General features: G+C 26.0%; 1 protein-coding gene across 2 annotated transcripts in view; it reads right to left on the reverse strand.

Moving 5' to 3' along the window:
• LOC108758071 (uncharacterized) overlaps positions 1–27858 on the reverse strand; it is a 41316-nt gene extending 13458 nt beyond the window's left edge. For both annotated transcript variants that reach the window (XM_018502844.1, XM_018502845.1), the window contains exons 1-2: positions 27611–27858; positions 2550–2613 (exon numbers count right to left, since the gene is read on the reverse strand). In XM_018502844.1, the coding sequence (XP_018358346.1) occupies positions 2550–2613; positions 27611–27820 (274 nt within the window). In that variant the 5' untranslated portion in view covers positions 27821–27858. The remainder of the gene's footprint in view (positions 1–2549; positions 2614–27610) is intronic.
• Between the last annotated feature and the right edge of the window lie 7 nt (positions 27859–27865).

The following is a 27865-nucleotide window of genomic DNA, read 5'->3' on the forward strand; positions in this document are numbered from 1 at the left end:
ATAATAAAATTTAATGTTTTATATAGGATATATTGGCTATTAATGAATTAAAAAATATATACTAATATAATTAAGCGAAGAAGACCGTATTCAATCAAGAGTCTTAATGCCTAATAATATTTTTGTGTGAATTTATTAATTTCCAGTTCAAGCAAATTGCGTGTCGATTGCTTGTCAATTTAATTTGTACACAATATCTCGAGTAATCGATTGAACCTAATAAGAAGCCAATTAGTCCAGTCGTTATTGAGATTTAATAATTACGTTTTTGCTTAACTAGATGGCTCGCGTAAAAATACATAATCTCACTTGCTACTGATGCGTGCACTTGGAAGAAATTACCGTGTCTCTTGATTTGTTCTTTCGGAAAATCGAATCAATTATTACTTTTAATATTATTATAGAATATATCACGCTATTGGTTATTATTTTAATAAAGTGCGAAAAAGAAGAGATTAGCGATATGAATGGTTAAATGATAGTTATTTGTCTTGTTAAGAGAATAGCGAATAAGAATGCCATTAGACATATATAAATGATGAGTAGATGAAATATTAAAGTGTGTTGGAATGAATACACCTCGAGTAATTGCAGAAAAGGATAAGAAAGGATGGAAAAATAAAGATAACAAAAAAATACTGATATAGAAAATAAGAAAGGCAAGGAATGTAGAGAGGATCAGAAAAAAAGAAAAAGAAAAAGATAGAGAAAAAGCAGAGAAGGTAGAATGGAAAAAAGAAAGAGAATAAAAGAGAGAACTGAAAGAATGAAGAAAGGAAGAAAAAACGGCAGATACTTGCGATACAACGTACGTTAATATCCTGCAGATTTATACACAGAAAGACTAGCATATAATATTCTAGTAAGTTTTATCAAAAATTGTTAGCTGCTTTGTTATACAATGGCTAACCTAATAACATATTTTATCATTGCTCAGCTAGCAATTTAATTTACTGTAACTATTATACGACATATTTATTTGCTTTTTAACTGCATTCTCCGTCGGTTAATTTATGCTGTAAATTTAATAATATTATTTACATTTTACTATAGTCTTCATTTGTATATGACAAAAATATCTTTAAGGATGTAACGTTATCAGAAAATGCAAATTCTACGTTATTAATGACACATAATATCATTACTTTCTAACAATAACGGTAATTTCTAATATATTATATCTGTTGCAAAAAATTCTACGATGTACGAGCCGCTGTTTGTTAGCTACGTAGCATTCGCTTGGCAAACAAACTGGCAGCTTCACTGCCTTGAACGCACCTATCATGTCATTATCTTAATAATATTTTTATAATACAAATATCCAATATAAAAATAGGAATGATTAACTATTATATTGCTGTATCTCGAAGTACATAAAATAAAAAGTCAATCGTTTTTAGTATTTATATCATGTTTTTTATCCACTTCTTACTTGAAAATAATTCAAACAAAGAAAGAAATTAATTATCTTGCAATCTCAGTGACGTAACTTTGTTGTATATAATGTAAGACAAGTTATACAGAATATGATAGGGCATGAATAGAAATTTGACATTTTCAGATTTTCATCGGGCAAATTAATGATTAATATTAATATATGAATTATAAATATTTGCATTTTTTTACTTTAAATTACACATCGGTTATTATTCGGTCTGATGAAAGTGAAATATACAATAGTCTCTTATTGATTTGTTATTAATATAATAATTTGATTTTAATATTATCAATACTAAAGAACATTTTATGAACTTGCTTAATATTAAGCTAAGAATGAGTAAAGATATTAACCTGACCTATCGTATAACTACGTTATATTAAAATGACATACACAGTTGGAAAAAATGTGTTGAATTTAACATACAAAGAAAGATAACATCGATACAGTTTGTAAACAAACCGTGAAAGCATATTATTTGTCAGAAAATTAACATTTATGATACGTTAAATTAACACGGATTTTATTCATTTTTGTTTAGAATTTACGTTTTAAAACACATTATTTTTATGTTACTTGTTCACTTACTCATAAATTGTGTCATTTTGACACTAAAAAACATTGAATATCAATTTCACACAAAATTTTTAAATAACATAATCACATTACGTCAAATTAACACTTGAATATGCTAAAAAATTCAACACAAACTGTTAATAAGAACGTGGACCGTTTTCGACACAAATACATAAATTTTTTTACTGTGTACATTAAGATCAGATCATAGTTTTTGCATTTCTAAGTATGAAATGTTAGGTAAAATGTATAAAATATTCAAAACGTTTCTGCATAAAACTTTTAGAATTTCTTGATAAAAAGAAATTTTTATTAAACTAATCATGTAACATTAAATGTAATTAATTTTTTTGCAACTTTACACTTTAATTTAATTATTATAAAAAACTGACTGATTAATGATGTAATTAAATTATTGGTATTGTTAAAATCTTTTATTTTATTCAAACATTAATTGTATAATGCGTGTGTATAACTCATAAAATAATTATCATATTCTGAAATTTACAAAAGAAAAAAACATAGAGTTACTCACCGGAAATACACACAAACACCGCATTCTGTTCCTCGCTGTCCACCGTTACCTCGCCAGTCCGCCTCTAAAATAATTTAAATAAATTTTATTAATAAATTAATTGTTATTTACAAATAAATTGTTATTTTCATTAGAGCTGTTTTCATTTAACTTACAATTAGCATCATTGTCACAATAAATATAGTGTAAGAGATTTTCACATAAAATATGTGAATGCTTTTTTGTTTTTTAAAAGAAAAGTTAATATGAGAAGTAGTAATAATTTGTTATTTACATGTGTAGTAGGTCAACGAAGACGTAATAATTAATACTTTAGAAAAATAGATTTGTTCATTAAAAAGTTATGCTGACCCAACTAAATAAAACAGAAAATATCAGAATTTTAATTGTAATAAAAACGGAATTCTGGTTCAATTGATCTATCTACGTAATGAGATTACAATTAAAATTCTAGTATGTTTAACAGAAAGAAATTAATCATAAGTCTAGTTATTTTTAGAAGAATTTTGATTCGTTTATTTTCTAACAAATATACTAATCAAATATACCAGATTTTTAATATATTTGCAAGATTTTTTTTTTAGTGTAAAAATGCGTTTATAATATGCGCAAGAAATATCTATAATATGTATTCTAATCATATCTTTGTGACACACTTTCTGACACTTGCTGATTGGTGACAGTTCTTTCTTCGCTTCTTGAATATGAAATAATGTTCTAGACAGATGTATAATATTAACTATATATAACTTTTATATGTAACAATAATAACGTGTTGTATAACGTTTGTTAAAGTGCTAAAGAGAAATCTAGCCAAACATTTTTGGCTGAATGTCAAAAATTAGAATGATGCAGTGAAAAATAAATATAGATGCAACTGCACTGACCTAATGCAATAACACCATTTTATTTACAATTGCGTAATTACAAGCATCATAAAATGATTATCGTATCAGTCTTTTAATATAAATAGAAAAAAAAATATTTCTGTGTATCCTTGCCGCAGCGCGTCCACTGCATTGCCGTTTCGTCACATCTTCACCGTATACATCGAAATACATACCGCATAATTCGGAAAACGTGTAGTTGTTACTGTAAAATATGCAATCACAACGAAAACACTAAAATGTGTAATATATTGAACAAACAAAAGTCTAACAGAAATCACGTAAATAGAAATCTAGAACTACCATTATCAATTATCGTAATCATCTAAAAGCAAAGTAATTAAAAATAAGAAGTTAATCGTATAAGTATACTAAAAGTTTTCAAATTAAATACAAAATATTTTATTTTCAAATTTATTGTTTGCGAAGTTAAAAAGTTATCGAAAATATACAAAATTATACAAGAATAAAATATATTCAAGAAATAAGTTGTGTTGTGCCGACTTTATTATTAAAATATTTCTACAATTTATTTCTCTTAAGATAGCTTAGCCCTAAATTTATTGCAAAGAATTCTAAAAGAACAAAATCTATTAGTAAATAGGACTAAGATTATGAAGGAACTTTTATAACTTTTTTCAAAAATACATTTTTAGAATGTAATTTGATATAATCAAATTTATCTTTAAACTAATTATGTTGATTACAAAAGCATTCTTGAAAAACACTAATTAGAATATTTTTTAAAATATGAATACACTGTTACATGCGTTTAAAACCATAAAAGTTATGTTCAAAATATTTTTACATTTATCATTTTATTGATGTATGCTTATAGAAATATAAAAATATTATTTAAAAAAAAAATGTTTTAATCCCTTCAGATGCGTAATAGTATTCATAAAAAAATACATTTATTTAAAAAAATAAGATTTTTAATTTTAATTATATTACAACATATTTATAAAAGATCATCAAAATGACACTCAAGTATGTTTCCTTGTCAGTATATTAATTTATATTATAATATAATATATTAATATATACACAGTTCACATAATGAAAGGCTGACGGCCATTTTAAAGTACTTATATAGTTGTACACGTAACTATACACAAAATTATGCTACTGCGTCAGTGCGTTTATTTCGATCTATTTATTTTTTCACTGCATTATTTTAGTTTTTGATATTTCGCCAAAAATGTTTAACTCAATTTCCCGTTTGGATTTTAATTAACACATTGTTATACGTAGAAATTATTTATAATATATAATATTAAATAACTGTCTTCAGTGTTACTTCACATACTAAGAAATAAATATTACAAAAAAATATAAGTAGCTGCCAAACAGCAAGTTACAAAATGACTACAGATAAGATACTTGTATAACGATGTTTGTACTTCATTTTTTTAAAAGTGCGAAAAACAATTATACATCAACATAAAAGAGTGACGAGTAATTGGAGTCAAATTTATTATACGTATATGAATTTGGCGTTAATTACTTTTTAATTTTCCTTAGAAATTCTAAAAATATAAAAAATAATAAAATAATTTAAAAATTAAAAAATATAAAAGATTATTCGTTTAAAATATTTTTTAGTATTTTTTTAACGATACTTGATCAGAATGACACATGTCGATTTTGTTTACAGTAAATTGAACACTTATAAAAAAAATATGTTTCCTCTTTAAATTTATTGCCATTTTCTTAAATGAAATAGTATGAATTTTTAAATATAATTCCTTATACTATATCTAGATATAATATGTTCTTCATATATTCTTCATAGTTATTCTACATATGAATGTATTAGAGTTATAAAAAATAAATAATTTACAAGATATTTTATGCTTTATTCTAGTATACATATTTTAACATAAAATATGAAATAATTCAAAAGTTATTAATTTTTCGATAATCCTTAATACTTTTATGCACAGAATAATGAGATCAATTGATTTAAAGAAAACATATAGTTGCTTTTTAAAAAGATGTAATTGCATGTTGCACAAATCTTCATTTAAAATAAAATTGTTAAAATTTATTTAAATAATAAACTCAAGGTCTATTAGTTTGTTGTAATTTTTCAAAATTATAATAACATACACTCTTTTATTGGAGATATTTTGTTTTTCCACTCACATACTAAAAGCAGCTCAAGTAACAATATATTTCATGAACAATTACATTTTATTACACTTTAATAAATTCATTATAAATATAAAATATCTCACAAAATTGTAATAAAATAGATATATTATTAACTGTTATTTCATCGAAGAAATAAAATTACCTTTAAAAATATTTATAAAAATAATTTAAAACTTTTGTTTAAATCATTACATGTATAGAGCTGTTTAAATAAAATAACTTTAATTTAAAAAAATTTGTTATAACTCTATTATTTAAAAAATAATTAAAAATAAACACTTAAACCAAATACAGCGTACCTATAATTAAGTACATACATATGTCAATAAACTGTGTTGGAATGTATTCATTGAAAAGATTAGACAAAGAGAACAATTGTCGCAGTCTTTGAACTTCCTCCAATTGTTTCTATATTGCATGAAACACAATAACAGAAAGCAATAGCGTAACAAGTCGGCGGTCAATATTCGTGAATTGTATTCTTAGTTATGCCTATGTCTATGTTTACGTATGCGAATACATACGAATTGTAGATAAGAATTATATGTATGTATCAAGAGTCGTGTCTCGTGCCAAGTGTATACGCGGCAGTGGCAAGACAGATCGGGTATACGCGAGCCGCTTAGTTGAGCTGAAGTACGATTATCGGATCTCAATAATTGCTGGACCAGTTAAGTTATAATAGTCTCAATCAATAGCTGAAGGCCCTATTGCATAAGAAGAGTCTTTAGTTTTGCTCTCTATGGAGCATGAACAAAGACATTATAACGTAACGATATTATAATCGCAAAATCCAAATCTGTAAAAATGTACGTATAATGAAACGTCACCATCTTTGTCGTGACATCCTTATTCCTGCATAATCTGTAAAAGTGCGCCAGCGAAACGCTCGAAGCTATAAATATGCGTGAATCTTCGCAATGGATGAAATTAAATGTATGAGAGATTTAGGATATCTACAAATTCATATAAATAATTTGATAAAAAATATGTATTACGTTCGCTATGTTGAGAATATTATTTAATATACTCGCAATATAGAAGAACGTTCGTAATTATTTTTTATTATGCAGGGTGTTCCATTTTTTATTTTCACATCAAAATTTTTCGAAAAATATGTAAGATATAAAAAAATATTTTAGAGGAAAGTTATATGGCCTGACATAAAATCAAATTTTGAAAAAAATTTTATCTTTCATATTTTTTAAGATATTTCGATGTAAAAGTTAAAATGGGATATCCTTTATATTATAGCATATTATAATAAAAAAGTTATATACGGAAAAAAATATCTCAGAATATTATATATTCTTCTTGAGATACTTAGCTTTATATTCATGTTATCATCAGGGGCGTGACTAGCAAGTATATGCGACGCGTGCATAGCACGCAAAGCTGACAATGAGATTTATTGCATTATATTTGGACGTACTACAAATGCGATGAAATCGCAACTTCGTGAATGTAGTGAAGTAGTAAAGTAATGTCTATAAATACAATATAGTGACGTCTATTTTGATCTACTAGACGTCATTAATGCCGTCTTTTAACGTCATTCTGCTATTTCAGTTGGCAGTTTTCATTAAAACTATTTCCCTCTATTTTATCTATTAAGATATATATGTCTTGCACGATTTATTTCTTATCTCCATTTATTAATTGAAGATTCCTAACTACGAATAACTATATATGCACACTATTAGAACAGCTAACTCTTTTTACGCCTCTGGTTATCATATATAGAACTATATTACATACTTTATTGAATATAATATTTTTAATATCAAAACGTGACAGTACAACTATTATATTATAGTGTATAATTTTATTTTACTTGATTTGGTAATATTATTACTTTTAAAGAGAAAGATAAATTTGAATAACAATATTGTGGCATTTTATTATCGTTAATAATAAATAATATTAAACAATCGTAACATAATGATAGGTATTGAAATGATAAAATTAGCACAATCACAGTAAGATATTTGATTATAGTTAATTCACTGCTTTTTTTAGTTTCACGTAGCAAGGATTTAGGCCGGTGTGAAGTTGGCACCCCATTTTGAAAAAAATCAATATTTTACACATAATTCCGTTTGCACCCATAATAGTTCTACAGTTCCTGCTAAGTTTTAACAATAGTTCCGCTTATTTAACTAAAAAAAAAAAAATTTTATAAATGGGATGCCAACTTCTCGTGGCACCCCAAGTATCGCAAAAATTAATTTTTATCACGAAATTCTAAAGTTCTCGAAAAGTTCTACAATTCCTGATAGATTTCAGCGACAGTTCCGGCCTCTAAGTATTTTTAAACAATTTTTTAAAGTGAGAGCCAGCACCCCACCGCAAGAGTAAAGTACCGCGTAACGGTCAGTTCTCGCCGACTTTTTGCTATTTTACTACAGTTCTACGATAGTTCTAACGTTTTCTGTAGATTTTGCACAGAGTTCTGATCTCTATGTATTTTTAAACAATTTTTTAATGTCAGAGCCAACACCGCACCACAAGAGTAAAGTATCACGTAACAGCAAGTTCCCGCGGACTTTTTGCCATTTTCCTACAGTTCTACAAATAGTTCTAACGCTTTCTGTAGGTTTTGCACAGAGTTCTGGCCTCTACGTATTTTTAAACAATTTTTTAAAGTGAGAGCCAGCACCGCACCACAACAGTAAAATATCATGTAATGGAACTCCTAAACAATATTTCAAGTTTTTCTAATAGTTCTGTAACAATTCTCTAACGCTTTCAATATGTCTCGCATAAATTTAAGTTCTCGTCCTTACGTATCATTAAATAATTTTTTAATCTGACTGCTGGTACTGCTGGTAGCATATTTTTTATGCGATGCCGATAGTCCCTATCGTTTTATGGCAGTCCTTGATAGTTTTCGCATATCAGTGACTGTTTTAAAAATAGGAACCTTAATAAAAACCTTTAGAAAGCGTTGGAATTATTGCAAAACAATAGGAAAATAGCAAAAAGTCCGCGGGAACTGTTACGTACTTTACTCTTGTAGTGGGGTGCTGGCTCTGACATCAAAAAATTATTTAAAAATACGTAGAGGCCAGAATTCTGTGCAAAACCTACAGAAAGCGTTAGAACTATTGTAGAACTGTAGTAAAATAGCAAAAAGTCGGCGAGAACTGACCGTTATGAGGTACTTTACTCTTGCGGTGGGGTGCTGGCTCTCACTTAAAAAAATTGTTTAAAAATACTTAAAGGCCGGAACTGTCGCTGAAACTTATCAGGAACTGTAGAACTCTTCGAGAACTTTAGAATTTCGTGATAAAAATTAATTTTTGCGATACTTGGGGTGCCACGCGAAGTTGGCAGCACCCCATTTATAAAATTTTTTTTAGCTAAATCAGCGGAACTATTGTTAAAACTTAGCAGGAACTGTAGAACTATTGTGGGTGCAAACGGAACTGTGTATAAAATATCGATTTTTTCAAAATGGGGTGCCAACTTCACACCAGCAGGATTTAGTCCTCCTTTTTTTTATTTCTCGTTCATCTCACTCAGCGAGATGATGCAGGAGAAATGCTTTTTTTGCGAATACTTAATTTGAACATATATATTTAATTTGATAAATTTAGATACTTCTTCGCACTGCATATCATGTATATCACAAATATGACAGAATATATATCTACAAAAATAATCACTTCACTGAGCGCTATTAAAATATTTAAACTTATAGATTAATTACAACACATTGCTGAATCTTTTGCGAATTTGCGCAACATTAAAAAAATAATACATCAAAGCGCTTTATTCGCAAGCAAATTATAACAAAATTATAGGACAAACTACTAAAAGTGCGGCATAGTAATCAAAGCGCAAAAAGTACTAGCTCTATAAAGCTAGCAGGACCAAATCAACAGAATCAAATCGAACCTATCGAAATTTTTAGTACTCATTTTGTACTAAATTGTACCATTAATAATAATTTTGTACCGTGTACCATTTCGAAAAAAATCGTGGCGCTGCTGGCTTAATAAGCTAGCAAGACCAATTCAAAATAAAAGATAAAAAAAAAAATAATATCAGAAATCAATACGATTGAATTTCTACTATTTTATACTGCCAAAAATAATTCTATATTATGTCATTTCCAAGAAAACAATGACGTTGATAATATTTAAGCTGGCAGGACCATAAAAAAAAACAAAATGAAGGTAAAAATTAACACAACTGAATTTGTATCATTGAAAGTAAGTTAATATTTTACATGTTTTTTTTCTCCTTAAAATGTCTTTATTAGTATACACTTACAATCTGTTCTACGTCAAATCGTGCATCTTTGAAACATTATTTTATTTTTTTAATTTGCTAACATATTCTACACATAACATATTCTACAGATAATAATAAGACACGTGTTTCGTGAAAAAAATGTGAGATTTTTTTGTATAGTTGTTGATGCTTGTAAGTTGCATAAATTTATAAAAAACGTCACTCATGAAACATTCAAATTATTATATCGAAATAATTAGTCGTACAAAAAAATGTAAGATTTTCCGAGATTAAAAGTCCGATATTCTAAAGATCTTAAATTGATCTATGATTGTGGATTATTTTTAATTTATTATTTTCATATAAATAAATCATTTTCCATTTTTTTACAATTTTTATGAACATTTTTCATCAACTCGTCAATTTCCAAATTTTGTAAAAATATTATATTCCCATTTCAATTATGAAGTAATCTTGAAAATTTCAGAATAGAATTTTTTAACTATTTGAGTTCTATTCTGAAATTTTCAAGGTTACTTCATAATTGAAATGGGAATATAATATTTTTAAAATTTGTAAATTGACGAGTTGATGAAAAATGTTCATAAAAATTGTAAAAAAATGGAAAATGATTTATTTATATGAAAATAATAAATTAAAAATAATCCACAATCATAGATCAATTTAAGATCTTTAGAATATAGGACTTTTAATCTCGGAAAATCTTACATTTTTTTTATACGACTAATTATTTCGACGATATAATAATTTGAATGTTTCATGAGTGACGTTTTTTATAAATTTATGCAACTTACAAGCGTCAACAACTTTACAAAAAATCTCACATTTTTTTCACGAAACACGTGTCTTATTATTATCTATAGAATATGTTACGTGTAGAATATGTTAGCAAATTAAAAAAATAAAATGATTTTTCAAAGATGTACGATTTGACGTAGAACAGATTGTAAGTGTATACTAATAAAGTCATTTTAAGGAGAAAACATGTAAAATATTAACTTACTTTCAATGGTACAAATTCAGTTGTGTTAATTTTTACCTTCATTTTGTTTTTTTTATGATCCTGCCAGCTGAAATATTATCTACGTCATTGTTTTCTTGGAAATGACATAATATAGAATTGTTTTTGGCAGTATAAAATAGTACAAATATTCAATCGTATTATTGATTTCTGATATTATTTTTCTTTTTATCTTTTATTTTGAATTGGTCCTGCTAGCTTATTAAGCCAGCAGCGCCACGATTTTTTTCGAAAATGGTATACGGTACAAAATTATCATTAATGGTACAATTTAGTACAAAATGAGTACTAAAAATTTCGATCGATTCGATTTGATTCTGCTGATTTGGTCCTGCTAGCTTTATAAAGCTAAAAATACTTTACAATAGTAAATCTAATTTTGCTTAATAATAATGTTTGAAAATTTTGACTCACTTTGGAGTCTTCCTCAGCAAAAAATAATCCTAATAATAATAATAATAATAATAATAATTTAAATATTAAAAATGGTTTCTTTGTACTGATTACTTTCAATAATTTAAATGTTGAAGGGATCTATTTTGATGAGGGCTTTCTTTTTGATTAAAAGATATCAAAAGTGTCAAAGGTATCAGAGGTGTCTATTTTGATATGGGCTAGACGCCAGAGGCATCGTTTCTAATACAGACTAGTTACATTTAGTGATATAAATACCAGAGACATCTAATCTAATGTGAGTTTCTTTTAATAACATTTAATGCCAGAAATGTTTCATAGTTTAATTTTATTGCCATTATAGTTAGTCTCAATACATAAAAACATTCAGTTATCAATGTCTAACAACAGATTAGTATTCAGCGATCTAAAAAATTCTGAGAGAGAGAGAGAGAGAAGTTCGAATAACATAATTAAAAAAAAGATACATACTTAATGGCTTATATAAATCGCAATTTTGATGCGACAAGCCTTATAATCATATGATATATGATTGCAGCTTTAACAGCTTTCTAAAATGATGTCATTTGATAGAACAATTTGATAAAGGGAATCATATTTAACACAAAAAAAATTTGTAAGAAATTTATTATCTTCGTTTTTGTGCTCAGCAAAAAGTTGAACGGTATAATAAAAACTTTTATAATAATATAAATTTCATATCTTCGATTATGCTCAATAAAATCATAAAAAACTATGATTTGCTTGAAGTAATACCTCTTTGCCAACGTTTATCCTTAATTCAGATTTTGATTAGGTTCGATTGGATTAGATTAAGAAGTCTTTTTTGGATAGAAATACAGAGTAGAAATGGAAGGGTTGAAATCTTTTTTTCGCCTATATATTTAATTTATAACATATATACAAATAATATAGAATTTATATTTGTGATAAAACTCCATTTTCTATTTGAATAAGTTTTTAATAAATGTTAAAACGGTTAAAGCTTTTGCAATATTATAATTTTGATAATATGTTAATGACAAAATCATTCAAGTTTTGTGTATCAGCATATTGATCTTGTAATAAAATTAATTAAATTCTATATAATTTTAATTTTATTTTGAATACTAAAAATTAAATCATTTTAATTTTATCAAAAGAATAAGATATCGGAAAATAAATGTATGCTTCTTTATATTGCAATTACATTTATAGTAATTTTAATGTAATCGTGCAGAAGTCGATACGTTTATCGACGAAATCGATTTGTTTGCTAAATGATTAGTCGTGTGCAGTACGACGTTATTGAACTTAACATATGTCACGATGCAATGTAGATATAATATGTATATATTATCGTAAAATTAAAAATTCTTTTATATTAGAAAGAGACAAGTATTCTTAATTACAGAATATTAAAGAGCTATCATTTTTGTTATAATTTTTGTTTTATTAAAAATATTATCACTTGATTCTAGAATATCGTATAGTTAAATTAAAAATCAATACAGTTTTGTCTAGAGTACTATTGATTCGGCGAAATAGAGATTAATAAGATACATGTCACGCAGGGTGAACGGACAGAATGTTAAAATCGACAAGCGACCGAGCGCGAACATGACTTCATCAGATATTCTCATGCAATCTGAAGCGATTATTCGGACCACATTTATCTAGACTTTTCTTTTTATATTTATGTTTCTATGAATTTTTTATGTGTATGGACGCGTGCATGAGTAAAATAAATATATGGATATTAGTTTACGTCGGTCTACGTTATTATTTTAAATTTCTGTTTATCCAACCGCATGACATAACATGATACCACATAAATTTTCCATATAATAATTTTTCATGCTTCTATGTTTGCTTACAAGATAAGTTTATGATAGAGGCTATTTAAATTAGCATGATAATACAGTTTCATTAGACAATAAATAAATCTTAATCTCTAAAATATATATCATTTGATATCAATGATGATTAATATTAAATTATATACACAGTAAAAAAGAAAATGTTAATTTTAACATTTTTTACATGTCCCAGGAGATCCACTCTAAATTTTAAGTTAAAGTAACTCATTCGTCTTGTGTTATTTATTAACGAATTAGTAATAAAAAATAATTGACACAATACTTTACATTTATATTTGTTATTTTGACTTTAAGGGTGATTTAAAGCTAACATATAAAATAAGTAGAGTACATAGAAAAGTAGTTGCAGTAACTCGTAAGAAAATGTTAATAAAACATTTTTGTTCGTATAATGTAAATGAAAAAATTCTTCGATATTAAATTAACTTTGAGATATATAGATTAATTGAAACAATTGTGTTAAAAACACTCAAAATAATATTCCATTTTTAATTGACACACGCAATTGTTAAGTTAGAAAGGTGACATGAATCTAACATATCAAAATGTTACAAAAATAAAGTAACATATCAGTTTATTTTACATTGAAGTAATCAAAATGTGGTAACACAAGAACAATTCTACATATGGACACACGATTTTTTACTGTGTATATTTTAGAGATTAAGCGGTCATTTCATATCGATTACATATAGCTACATTTTCGCAAAATGATAAGCTTGTGAAATAGAAATTTTGTTTGTACTGTATATTAAAAATATTCAAAAAAATTAATAAAATTATTTTTTCAAAATGATTAAAAAGAAACTCAAAACTAATAGAAACGAATAAAGATTTTGAGAATTTGGATTGATATTTGAGAAATTAAAATATTATAAATAACAATCTGTATCATTTCAATCTTTCATTTTTAACTACATATCTTCAACTACACACACATAATAAAAATATTATAAAATTTTTATATAAATACTTGGTAGGTAAAATAAAGAGAAAAGATAAATAGAAATATATTCATAAAAATCTTACAAATGTAATATGTAAATTATATTAATCTAATTTCAACTGTAATGTATACCTAATATAGGTATGGGAACGCAACTTATTCGAAATTTTCTAGATGTTCTCAGACAACATTAGGTTCAAAACGAGGACATAAAACATCTTAAAGATATAAGACAGTTAAGATGTCTTTTCGATATCATATCATAAGACGTGTTTCAAATGCCTTATATCCCCATTTTACACACGTGCGCTATCTGGGTTACAACTACAGTTATTGATTATAAAAAGATTTTATCCCCCGTTCATATGAACCATTTTGTATGAAAATAAAGTGTATGAACTATTTCAACCTTCATTTAAAAAATGTTATTTGTACATATAAAAATGATACTATTAATATATATGTAACATCGATATTATATATTAACTATACATATACGTGCGTGTATGTAGGTATATGTGTGCGTATGTGCGGTTAAAAAATATGTACGTACGTATAATAAATAGTTATATCTTATACATTCGTGTTCTAAAAAAATCAATGTGAAAAATATTGTATTTCGAATTTTATTTAAATCTACTGCAAAACAAGTTTTTTTCGCCCTTTTATGTCTTCACTAGTTGCTGAATGTTTATTTGTAAACAAATTTCTATATAAATAAAAAATCTTATAAAGGTAAAAATGTATATCAAATATATTAAAAAATGCCATTCAAAAGTATTCAAGTAACAAAAATTCAAATTTGTATGATTTACTTTGATTTTAAGTTCGTTTTATATAACTTACAATTTGCATAAAATCATAGAAAAATAAAATTCTATTAATTAAATATATGTATAATATATTCACAAGTTTTTTTTTAAGATTTAAGTTCGTCTCAATAATACTTGACTAATTAGATTGATTTCATCGGAGCAATTAAGTTTATTTAATAACTTAATACACTTTTAAATGTTTTTTATATATGTAACATACATTTTTTACCTTTGTAAGGTTTTTTAGGAAAGTTTTAAATAATTTTTATGGAAGTTTTAAAGAAGTCGTAAAAAAATTTTCAATATTTTTAGTTCAAATATTATCTACTATATATTTATTTTGCAAAAAAATATGTATGTATTTCTAGTATTTCGTGACTATAATTATATTTCGTTACTTATAAACGTTTATTAATGTTTATTTTATATACACGATTTTATAGTACTATATTAGTACAAAATATCTATATATTTCCGCTGTTATGAAAAAATGCGTTAACAACTTTCATATCAATAAATACCTTTAATCCTATCATATGATTTCATTTTGATTTCAATTCAAACAAACGATATGCCACGAGCGCATTTCGCGGCTTCTATTGTGACTTCATAATCAACTTCATCTTTTTAAATGTTCTGTCAATTATATGTAGGTATATATGTATTTGAGCGTACGTGTGCGCACATTTGTATTATTCTCTCTCTCTCTCTCTCTCTCTCTCTCTCTCTCTCTCGCTCTTTTACTCTCTTTCTCCCATTCTCTTCCCGACTTTCTTTTACTCTTTATTGATCTGTTTCGTTTGCATTATCAGATCGGAAATTACTACGAGTATGTACGTATCAAAGTACTACTATTGCATATTTTTAATAATATTGTATGTAGACATTGTGAAAAATCCACAGCGAGGAACGGAATCGTTATGTACATATGTGTGACTGAACTGAAAATAAAAAGATGTTTCTTTTTGCGTAATAAATCGAGATTTTCAAAATTAACTGCGAAACCAATTTTATTCTCACTGATCACAAACGAAAACTTACATCGACATTATATTAAAAATTAAATTTTTAATGCTATCTAGTTTTCAAGATTTGCATTTAAAGATTGAAATTAATAGCATAAATTTTCCTTCAAAACCAAACATCAACTTTTGTCTGAAACATTTTTAATGCCTTCCTTTTCAGATATTTGAAGTGGGCATTTAAAATGCCATGGTTTATCTTATGTATTATATATGTATCTTTACACGCAATTCTTTTTAAATAAAAATAAATTTTTAAGAATATATAACATAAAAAACATTCTAAATTAAATCTGTAATTATAATTAATAAATATCAATTCAGCAATTATATAATTATATATGTAATGTTTATTCTCTTGTTAATCCGTTAGCATAAAAAACGATAAGATTGCTTCAAATATTTTTGGATATAAAGAAAAGAATAAAACGCAATTAATAATATTTCGGGTACCTATAATATATAGCGATAAATAATTATCTGATTTATAAAAATATTTGAGGGCATACTCAAATTATAGTGAGTGCTTAGTTGTATCCAGGATTAATGACGTGAATATAATAGATATTTAATGATTAAAATGTTTTTTTTAAGTATTAGTCTGCTTACCTTTTACGTAAGAAGCATTTGTTTATCATCAGTCTCTTTGCTTCTCACACATAGAATGCTTTGTATGTATTATTACTAAATATTTAAATAAATTACCATTTACATTAAATTGCATCATATGAAAGATTTCATGAATTTTACAATATATCCACGGTAATGCCTGCGTCTAATACGCAGGTTTTATATGTTGCAAATTTTACTGATTAAAAATTGCAAAAATCTTTTCTTTTACATATCTTTGCATAAGAAAATCGAATGATGCAAGATCGGATGATCTTAATGGTCACTTTTGTGTTCAACTTCCTAATCCAATTTATCTATTTGGAAACAATCTGTATAGGAATAGTTTATAGTCACGCAATTTCTATGAGCTATCAGAAATACCGATCTGTTGGTACCATATATGTATATAACAATGTGTAAATAAATATTTCTTAAAAGAAATGACAAGTTGTTTTAAAGAAAATTCAGATACGTTTAAAATTATTCGTTTTAAAGTCAATCACAAGATTATCTATAATTTTAGCGGAAACATAAATGATGATAAAAGAAATATTTGTTTTATATAAACAAAATTAAAAAATGAAAGAAAAAATTCGTCACGAACGGAGGATTCGAATCTGCAACTTAATTTCAGACATATATACCAATTAACATTAGTTTTTCACATTTTTTTAAATTATTCAATGTTTAAGCACATTCAGCAAAATATGTATCAATTTTTTATAACAGATTTGTCTACAAAAATTCAGAGAAATGGAAAAGTAACATTATATGATTATTGTAAAGCAAAATTAATTCTAACAAGAAATTCATTCGAAGCATCCGTTATAAGCTGGGGTCATAAAAGTTTTGGAGATATTCGATATATTGTGCGAAACATTGGAGCTTGAGAAGCACATATTTGATTTGTTATTATAAGAAATAAGTATTGTATTTTAACAATTACAAATATCATTTTTTTAAACATCTTTTTTTATATATAAAATCTATTATAACATCAATACACACACTTTGATATTTTATAATTACATAATAACAGAGAATACAAAATTTAGAATCTTATATAATATTATTTAAATAAGATGTGCTTAAAAAAATATCGTCTAAAATGGGTTTCTCACACAAATATTTGGCACTGTCAGCATATTGGCCGTGAAATATATTGCTCAAAATTATCTCTAATATATACGAGTGGTCGACAATTTTCCATGAACTCTCATCGATGAGACATGCCAAGCAATGAAAATAGCAGAAATCTTGCGTCACAGTATCGTAAACGAAATGAGTTTATAAATATCACAAACAAAAAAAGAACTGCTTTGAAATATAATAGTTTTAGCGTGTGCACCAAATTGTATAAAATTCGAAATAATAGTAAATAAATTTTTATCTTTTTAGTGTTAAAAAAAACTTAATAATTATTTTAGAGTAAAGAATAGATGATCCGAAAACTTTTATTTTGTATCAAGAAGTTTTGCAAATATAATCTAGTTAATTTCTTGTTCTTAGGTTATGTACAATCTAGGAAATATTAATAAACCTATAAAAATATCAGGATATATAGAATATCTCAGACCACACTCAGAAAAAAGTTTTGTTGATATATGACCAACAAAAAGTTTTTTGTTGTCCTAACCAAAATTTAGTTATGCTAACAAAATTTTTTGTTAGAATAACATAAAAGTTTTTGTTAGTCACATATTCTAACAAAAACTTTGTTGTCCTAACCAAAAATTTGGTTAGAATAACCAAATTTTGGTTAGGACAACGAAAAACTTTTTGTTGGTCATATATCAACAAAACTTTTTTCTCAGTGCACCCTTTTATCCCAGAAATAGAGCATTTTAGAAAAAAACGTTTCAGACAAAAGTTGTGGGGTTCTAAATGATCTATTTAGTGATCTGATCAGTCTGACCAGTCTTGGGTGGCGTCATCAAGATCAGAGCAATGACACTTTGAATATTTTAAACGGAACCCCCTATTTTTCATTGCATATTCTTATAGCACACCTCGAGAGCTTTCCAAAACACTATAATAAAATATTTTTTCATGAAGTACTTTTCGAATTATAAGGCTTGAAAGTTACAGTACCGCCGACATTAGCACTACGCAAGGTGTCTGACCGACGGCTAAAACCTCTTGAATGCTGTTCAGGATTATGTCCTGAACAATATTCGTTAAGATTAAGGTCACTGGAGATTGTTACTCTTATTTTCATTTTTACGTAGAAATGAATTTTTAATGCAATATCGTTCAGATAATCAATAATATTTTATATACTAAGAAATATATAATATACATTTTTTTGTTAATAATAGGGATTCAATAATTTGTTACCGTAATATTTGCGATTCCATCAAAGTCACCACTAACAATTACTATAAATTTCTTCCTAAAATAAAACATTTAATTTCAAAAGTTATTTATTTTATATATTTTAATTACATTTATTTTCAATTTAAATAATAGACCATCTATCATAATTTTCGAAATCTTGTAACGTAAAATAAATGCTTCTCCGTTCGTTTATTTCTCTTATTCAAAATAATTATTAAAACTCCTTTTTAAATCTTAAATACACATGTATATATAAAATACCTGTGTCCTTCTATAACCGATATTTATGTCATATTGTATTATAGGTTCGTCCTATATATTGTTGTATCGCAGCTGCGCCTGCCTTTATAGTAATAATTACATTTAGCGCTTCGAGAAGCGCGTAGTTATGGTGAGTGTTATATTGCAGCATTGGTGCAAATACAGATGGTGCAAATACAGGAATATGAAAAATAAGGCAATACTTTATAGTCAAGAGAATTTGAATTTTTTTACGATGTATTCGTAATAAGACGGTTCTTTTTCATTAAGATATTTAAACCTTTTTCCATATATCTTATAATGTCCGCATTCAAAACAAAATACAAAAACTAAAAACATAACAAATTTTATTCGGTTTTTATTTGGTAATCAATTTGTCATCATATTTTATTAATCACTTCAGTTGACAAAAATTAATACTTCTGTTGATATTCTGCCAATAAAATTTATAATATACGTTTTGAAAAATTTATTTTCGATTTGACTGTTGAGATATTACATGTTAAGATTAATGTTATTGAAATTTCTTTTATTTAAAGAAATATGTAAAATTTATAATATTCTAAAAATACATATTTCATGAATTAAGAGTTTCACACGATTCAAAATAGAGAGAATAGAGAGGATTCTTTATCTATAATATAAATATATTTTCAGATAAAGATCATATATCAATGAAATGTATCTATATACGTAATGCACGTACTTCAGTTCTTGTTTAATATATGTATAATATTATTTAATTAATTAAGTTAGAAGTTGAGTTCATGTCTGCATTTCATTAAATAAAATAATAAAAATACAACTTTATTTTTATCAATAAATTAAAAACAATTAATTATAGCGAATGTTTGATCTTTATTATTATTTTGTGCATTTTTAATATACTTTTAAAAAACGATCTTTATCAAATTATCAAAGTTATTGGAATCTGGAATCTCTCTCTCTCTCTCTCTCTCTCTCTCATACTTACATCCCTTCAATCTCCTGGAATTATCTCTTACTTTGAACAGTTACATATTTAAAATTCATCAAAATCGAAAGGAAAAATAATGATATGTATATTCTTTAATAGTAAATATATGTCAAAGCCATCTTTATATTTTTAAACTGCATTTTATCACTGCGCGATAACAGTTTTTTAAACAAGTATACATACTTTAAGATATCGTTAAATATTTTAAATACGTAATAACATTATATATATATATATATATATATGTATATGTATGTTATTAAGTACTATAAAACATTTTACATTTCTTGGAATATGCTTCAAATTTTATTTATTATATTCTCCAAATATAATTCTATGTGTTGCTCAGTAATTGATATATATCTCGAAATAACTGTATATTTACATTTGTTGTGTTATATTTATTAATATATATAATAAAAGAGTAAATATAATAAATATAATTTTGGTCATCCGATATATTATGAGAGAATTATTGGACAAATATTAATTTGGTGAGTTATAGACATTATCGCTATATTTCTATTCATCGGTTATAACATAGTTTTTTGCTACAACCAGTTCACATTAATTAAATTAATAATGATAATCAATTTATTACTAATATGTTAATAAGCGCTTTTAAACTCTTTGTTATTATCTTAATATTTATTGCGATAAAATGTCATCTCAGCTAGAACCGGAGTTGATATTTAGTAAAAAAAATGTAAGAGTAATAATTGATCTCGATGTATAATGATTATGCTTATTATAACGTTAACATTACAAAAGATTGCATTTGTTGTGTATCCTAATACAATCTTATAATGCTCAGATGCATCATCATGTTACAACCATAATCTTTATCTCGCAGAAGTCGACTTTAAATAGCACGTTCCAGAGCGGTATATTGACAGGGGAGATCCTGTAATTTAGTCATTAAGGTCACCGGATCTCACACCTTTAGATTTCTTTCTTTGAGGGTATTTAATATACATAATTTATCATGAAAGACAAATCATAACGGATTAAATAAAATGGTACATACTGAAGTGCAAATAACTAAATTATTTTCTTACTGTGCTAGCAAAGTATTTTTACAGCATTTATATTATCGAGTTGCGTATTTTGTACGCATATTTGAAAATATCAATTTGAACGACAGCCAACTGAAATAATATAAAACGTGAAAAAAATAAGTACAAAGATTAGAATATTATTCAAATTTTATTTTTTGACGTTAGATTTGAGTCACGTGAATTTCTTAAGATAAAAGCTATGTAAATGTAACGTTTGACGAATTAATTCCACTTAAAAGAACGGAGGTAACATTGTTACATAACAGTTCTAGCAAAATGTTTAAAAAAAATTCCCTTTAAAACTTATGGCTCTAAAGTTTTGCTTTTTGTTTAATACTGGAGAAGATACGCATGCGCACACGAATGCATGAATGCACTTGCGTATACAGACGACGTACGAACGATATGCATGTATGTGCGTACACCGTATGTACATAAATATGCATGCGAATGAACACATTCTTGCATTTATGCGCATCTATATAATTTATTTAGAGAAGTAAAAAAATTAATCGCTACAAACCATTTAATAAAAGAGAGGGGACTCTGAATGATGAATAGATTTTTTTATTATAAAAGAAATAAAATGTAATCTATGAACCTGATATCTCTGATGTCATTAAAAATTGGCTGGGGTAAATAACATAATTAAATGCTAATTTATTGCTAATTTATTGCTCCAGCCTTGAATTTTTTTATTACGCAAAAATTTATTATCGAAAATAAGATTGCTGATTTCGTGTTATAACTAACACTTCAGTTTTTGAAAAAAAAACTTGAAAAATTTCAAATAAAGAGACCGATATACCAGAATTTTTTGTTTTAAAATACTACAGAATTGAAATTGTAAATGGTTATGGATGCGTCAATATCGATTACTGTAACTAGAGATACAAATTAGACACTAAATATAAGCATATTCAGGCCTATGACGGTCAAAGCTAGATCTTTTTTGCCTAAATAATTCCCAGTGAATTATCTATATCCTATATATGTACATGCATATATATCATATTTTTGTAGTTATTCAAACTGCGCGCCGAAATTTTTCCGGACTTTATCTAACGCAATTAAACTACTGCAATAATATCACAAGTTAAATTAAATTGATAAAAATTAGAATTTTTGCGTAAAAAAAACCCAATAAAAATCAATCTTACTTCGACTTTGAAAATATTTTTGGTTATGTATTTTCTTTGATGGCATATTATTATTCTAGAATTCAGTTTTTGCATTCATCAAAAAGATTTCTGTATAAAGATAGCTGTAAACAACGAAAATGTAGTAAAATAAGTAATAATAAGTGGTAATTGCCATGAATATATTTATTGTTAGATCTAACTTGGAAAAGTTATCAACTCATTAACCATTGCATGCAATGCAAAAATATTTCTACCTCGTTATTTATAAAATTATTTGAAGACAAAAGATATCAAATAATACCAAAATAACATAAATATTAAACGTTTTAAAGATGAATATAAATCAATTCTATCCTTTTTTTTTCAGAAATTTAATAAAAAGTAAATTTACTCTGTTTTTTACTACGAAGGAAAGAAAAGTTGCTCTTTTTCTAACTATAATTGTGTAAGAGCAAAGTGATTAAAAATATAAAAAATTGTAATAATATAAATTTAATACTAAACTGTTTCTCGAATGATATTACATATAAATGTTTGTGCGAACTATCTTCTTATCAAAATTGCGATGCATGTGATAAGTTTTTAAATAGGGAATTTTACACTAAAATTCCTTTAAAGTTTGACAAATTAATTTTTTTGCTCGTTTATCTATGTATATTATGTAGTAATGGTACTCTCAGACATACATTTACTTTTAAACATTATATTTTTGATGCTTTATATAATCCTGCATATAACGATGTTAAAATTACTTCGTTATTTCATTTAACTACATATCGTCATTTTGTTATACATGCTGACGATAATAATAGCAATATAAAAATACATATAATTACGGGCTATTGTGACGTCAGAATATGCGACGTGCATCAAGATGTCAATACTTCATATGAAGTGTATCGTAGACACGCGCATACGATATATATAATATAAAAATGTTTTAATATCAATCGATAAATCAATTTTTTGTTTTTATCAAAGAAAAAGCTAGTGATGAAAGTAATAATTGTTATAATAAAGAGTAGATAATAATAAAAATATAAAACGTAATTCTTCTAACAACTTCTAACAACACTATATACACTTATAAATTTAATAATGAAGAAATACATTAAGATTTTTAATGATTGTCGTATCTGATAGAAATATTATATAAAGATCGAAATTTGACATAATATTCAGAAATATTTTTTTGAAACGTATCGCCCACGTTGATTATCGTGATGTCAGCTTGAATACGTAAAATCGCGATAATCGAGTTTTATTAAATCATCAGTTTGTTTTGACTTTTTTGTACGTTATCGACATGTGACATGAACATGAACCAATTTAATATATTGAATATAAATTTTTCTTTTCTTTCTATTCACATCTTTCTCGTTCTATGAACGTGTCGAATGTTTACACTCGAGCGAGTCTAGGTCAGGAACGTTGATGACGACAGCTACCAACATCTGACCTTAGGTCTAATTTTAAAATTCTCACAGAAGGTGATGTATGCAGGCGAATTATTAAAAACTATTTTTATTATTTCCTTATCTTGCGTGAATATATACATCGATAAATTTTTGTAAAATTCTGAGATGCAACATTCGTAGTACTAACGTAATTGAATACAAACTAACTGAAGCATCGTTCTTACTTAAATTAATTCCTTTTTTAAAAACAAAATTTTTTTTAATATATATAAATTTATTAATAAATATCCGTAGAAAATGTTTACATATTTGATAAAATATATAACATAAATCTTTTGTTTATTTGACGTTACATAAAGAACAAAATAATATATTAATAAAGAAACAATACGAAATAAAAATCATCATAAAAATCAAACAATATTTTATAAGATACACGATACACCTTATTTTATGATACTGATTATGTTTGGGTTATATAACATGCATACATAATGTCTCACTTATTCTTTCAGTGCAATCACCTGCAAAACAGATATGTTTACATCAACTAAGTAATAGAAATGTTAATTACGGTCAAAATTAAGTGTTGAAATTATATTCCTATATGTATTTTAAATATATTTATCTCAGACATATGCGCCAATTACTTTTAGACTTGCAATACAATAAAATTAAAATAATAATCTCACAAATTAAATATTTGATCAATTTTATGCTACTAGCAGATATGTTTAACAGATATATATATTTGTCAAAAAGAATTTATATTAGATAAAAATGTTTCTGTTCTAATGGTGGCACTTTACAGTCAATATAATTTTGCTTTAAACAAAACGGTTTTTAAAAATAATATTTCGATTTTTTTAGAAACAATTTTTTATATAAAAAAATAAAAAAATAATGAATAAAAGTTTCACATTTTACTCTGAAACAGTTCTGACTATTATATTTATATTGTACTTGCTTTTTAAACTTCTATAATCATATGTATATACATATAATATTGTTGCGCTTATTAGTTACACGTGCACTGCTCGTAATATATATTTATATATATATTTATGAATATGTGTGAAAATCCCATATCACTGGTATAAAACAATAAACAACACCGACTTAAATTCGATAGAAATTTTAATAAGCAATATTAAATTTTACAAATGATTATAATAATTACAGAACCAATCGCAAAACATACACATAAAAGTACGATTCATTCGAAATTCTCATATTTACAAATTGACAAGTTATTTTCCGAGAAATCGGTCTTCATTCGTCGTTGTTTTCCCAAAGTATTGATTTTCCGTACAGTTTACCCTACTAGAATTAAAATAAACTCTACTTTTGAAACAAAATAAATATTTACAGTTTAGTTTGGCGTATATTGCGGGCACAATATTCTCGTGCTGTAATAACGTTTACGCAGTCTTCGTTTTGTTTAGATATATTATACAGTATATTGTATCAAATAAATAAATAAATAAATTGATATACTATATTGTAATTACATATTATAAATAAATAAAGTACAATAAAAATTTGAAAAAATTTAATTTCTGACGTTAATTCTTGTAATGACTATCTATTTACTGCAAAATTGATATATATTCGATAATTTATTTGGTATCTATTATGGATTATATTACATTTTTTGTCATACATATAATGTCTTTTGTAGTAAATGTAAAACATCATGTTCATAAGAATTGTATAGGTATATTCTCAGGAACTGTCAATAAGAAATTATTTTTATATTTAAGTTATATCTTATTGCGATACGTCAAGTTTTTAATATTTGCAAGATTAAAAATCAATATTGTTTTAAATATTATAACACATAAATTAAATGATTTAGATTGATTAGATGAAAACAATTTTTTATTAGATATTTCTCTATACGTACATATGTAAATTACATGCACGCATGCTCGCATATATACATATACGCGCTCACGCACAATGTTATGTACGTGTAATTTATATACATATATATATATATAAATTGTTGCAATATTATTATATCGTGTTATATTTCATATTTATATTGCATCTATTTTCAGTCTCAACTCTGATCTCCAATTCTGATCTCTTTTCTGGAAAGAATCAGTTCTTCTGTTTATCTCACAGAAATTGAGATATTATACTTTTACTATAATCAAGTTTTTCATGATTTTAATTTAAATTTATGGCTTTATAAAATATTTTTTTAATTATAATAACATGATTCTCCATGCCTAAATATCGTAAAATTAATTAATAAATTTGAAACTAATGATCGAGGCAGCTTAAAGTATAATGCTGATGACATCAAAATATCATATGTGAGAGAAAAGAAATGGAAAGAACGGGAAGAAAAAGAGAAAAAGAAAGGAAGGAAAAGAAGAAGACTGTGGCTTTAAATCAATTTCACCATAATGTGTATTATATAGATATATACATAGATGTAAAAATTTTCAGATGTAATTAAGAAATATTTTTTAAATATATTATTTTTTCGAAAAATTCAAGAAAAATACTAGTTTATCGAAAATTCTGCTAAAAGTAAAAATTATTCTATAATGCACGCGCGCGTTTCATTTTGTAATATAATAATAAATTAATCATTTGCAAAATTTTTTATTTTAACTTGAAATTAAATTTAAAAATTAAAAAAATTAAATTTTAAAATGTTTTACGTACAATCTAATCATTAAGATGTATTTTATTGCACAAGAATAAATTGAGAGAAAAACATTAAACTGTTATTAATATATTTTCGATGTTTTAATATATTACTAAATATGTTACAATTTCAAGAATATTTTACAATTTTATCGTTTATTCTAGTTTTTTCTTCAAAAGTAATTATAGTTGCTCCAAATTAAAAATAAAAAATTGTTTTTATTATAAAATTAATTCTTGCTGATATTAGCATATTTTGATATTAAAAATGTTACATAATATATACGAAAAATGCAATATAGTTGTATGTTTTATTTGAGTTTGTGTTTGTAAATATTTGTAAGTATATATTTTGATATAATTGTAAAATCTATATTTATACATGTGTAAATATCTATTTGTAAATATAGTAAAAAAATTGCTGTATGTGTACAATAACATAATACATAATATGTATAAAGTGTCTGGTCTGGTTATTAAATGTAACGCCTTTCGTAGGTAGACAGAACTGTTACGCCAAATAGAAAAATCTTCTATCGTTTTGTAATTTTCGCAATAATTACTGAAAATTAATTAATAACAATCTATGAATGAATATGCATCAGCAACAAAGGATAGTTTGTATACCATTTACGATTGATAGACGCGCGCTCTCCTCCCATCTTGTCCCGCGTTTTACACTCGTTGCTGAATCATGTAGATGCACACTCGTTCGCAGATCTTTATTAATTAATTTCTTATTAATTATTGCGACAATCGTAAAATAATAGAGGATTTTTTTATTCAATTTAGTTCTATCTATCCATGAAAGGCGAGTTACTTATTAGACGCCTTATATATATTCATGTAAATGAGATTATATAAAGATTATATAAAGATTTACAAATCAAAGTGTTTTAATTTTAATGCCAATTACAATATTGCAGCAAATAAATGCTTGAGATGAATTATAAAATAGAAATATCAAGTGATGTATACACATATCCGTATTCTTCTTTTAGTGTGCAACAATTGCACTGTTAGCTTCAATGTTAATATCTGTTAAACAACGTGCATTTATTGCATTTATAACTGCTATTATATTTTTGTTAATTAGACGCAAATAATAATTTTTTTTTAACACATTAAAATTTCGCAGTACATATACATAAATTACACTTAATAAATTATGACACAAGCCGATTATTTATAAACAATCGTGTCTAATCTCACCTCTTCCGCTTGAACGTTTTCCACTCTCTTCACGATTTCGCTTTCTTTAATGAGCTCAATTTCTGCATCTTCCACCTGCGAGTGTCGTCGCTCCTGCATATCCGTGGCCAGTTCCTGATAACAGGATTCTCCGGAGCCACGTCGACTGCCTGCAATACACATAGCCCGGCGGAACAGACCAGCGACGACGGCGCACAGACCGCATTGCATCTCTGTGGTGCTGCCCCGGCTGGAGAGCGACCCACCATTGGCTCC

The sequence above is a fragment of the Trachymyrmex cornetzi genome, unplaced genomic scaffold, assembly GCF_001594075.2.
Source record: "Trachymyrmex cornetzi isolate Tcor2-1 unplaced genomic scaffold, Tcor1.1 scaffold15, whole genome shotgun sequence".
Lineage (NCBI taxonomy): Eukaryota > Metazoa > Arthropoda > Insecta > Hymenoptera > Formicidae > Trachymyrmex > Trachymyrmex cornetzi.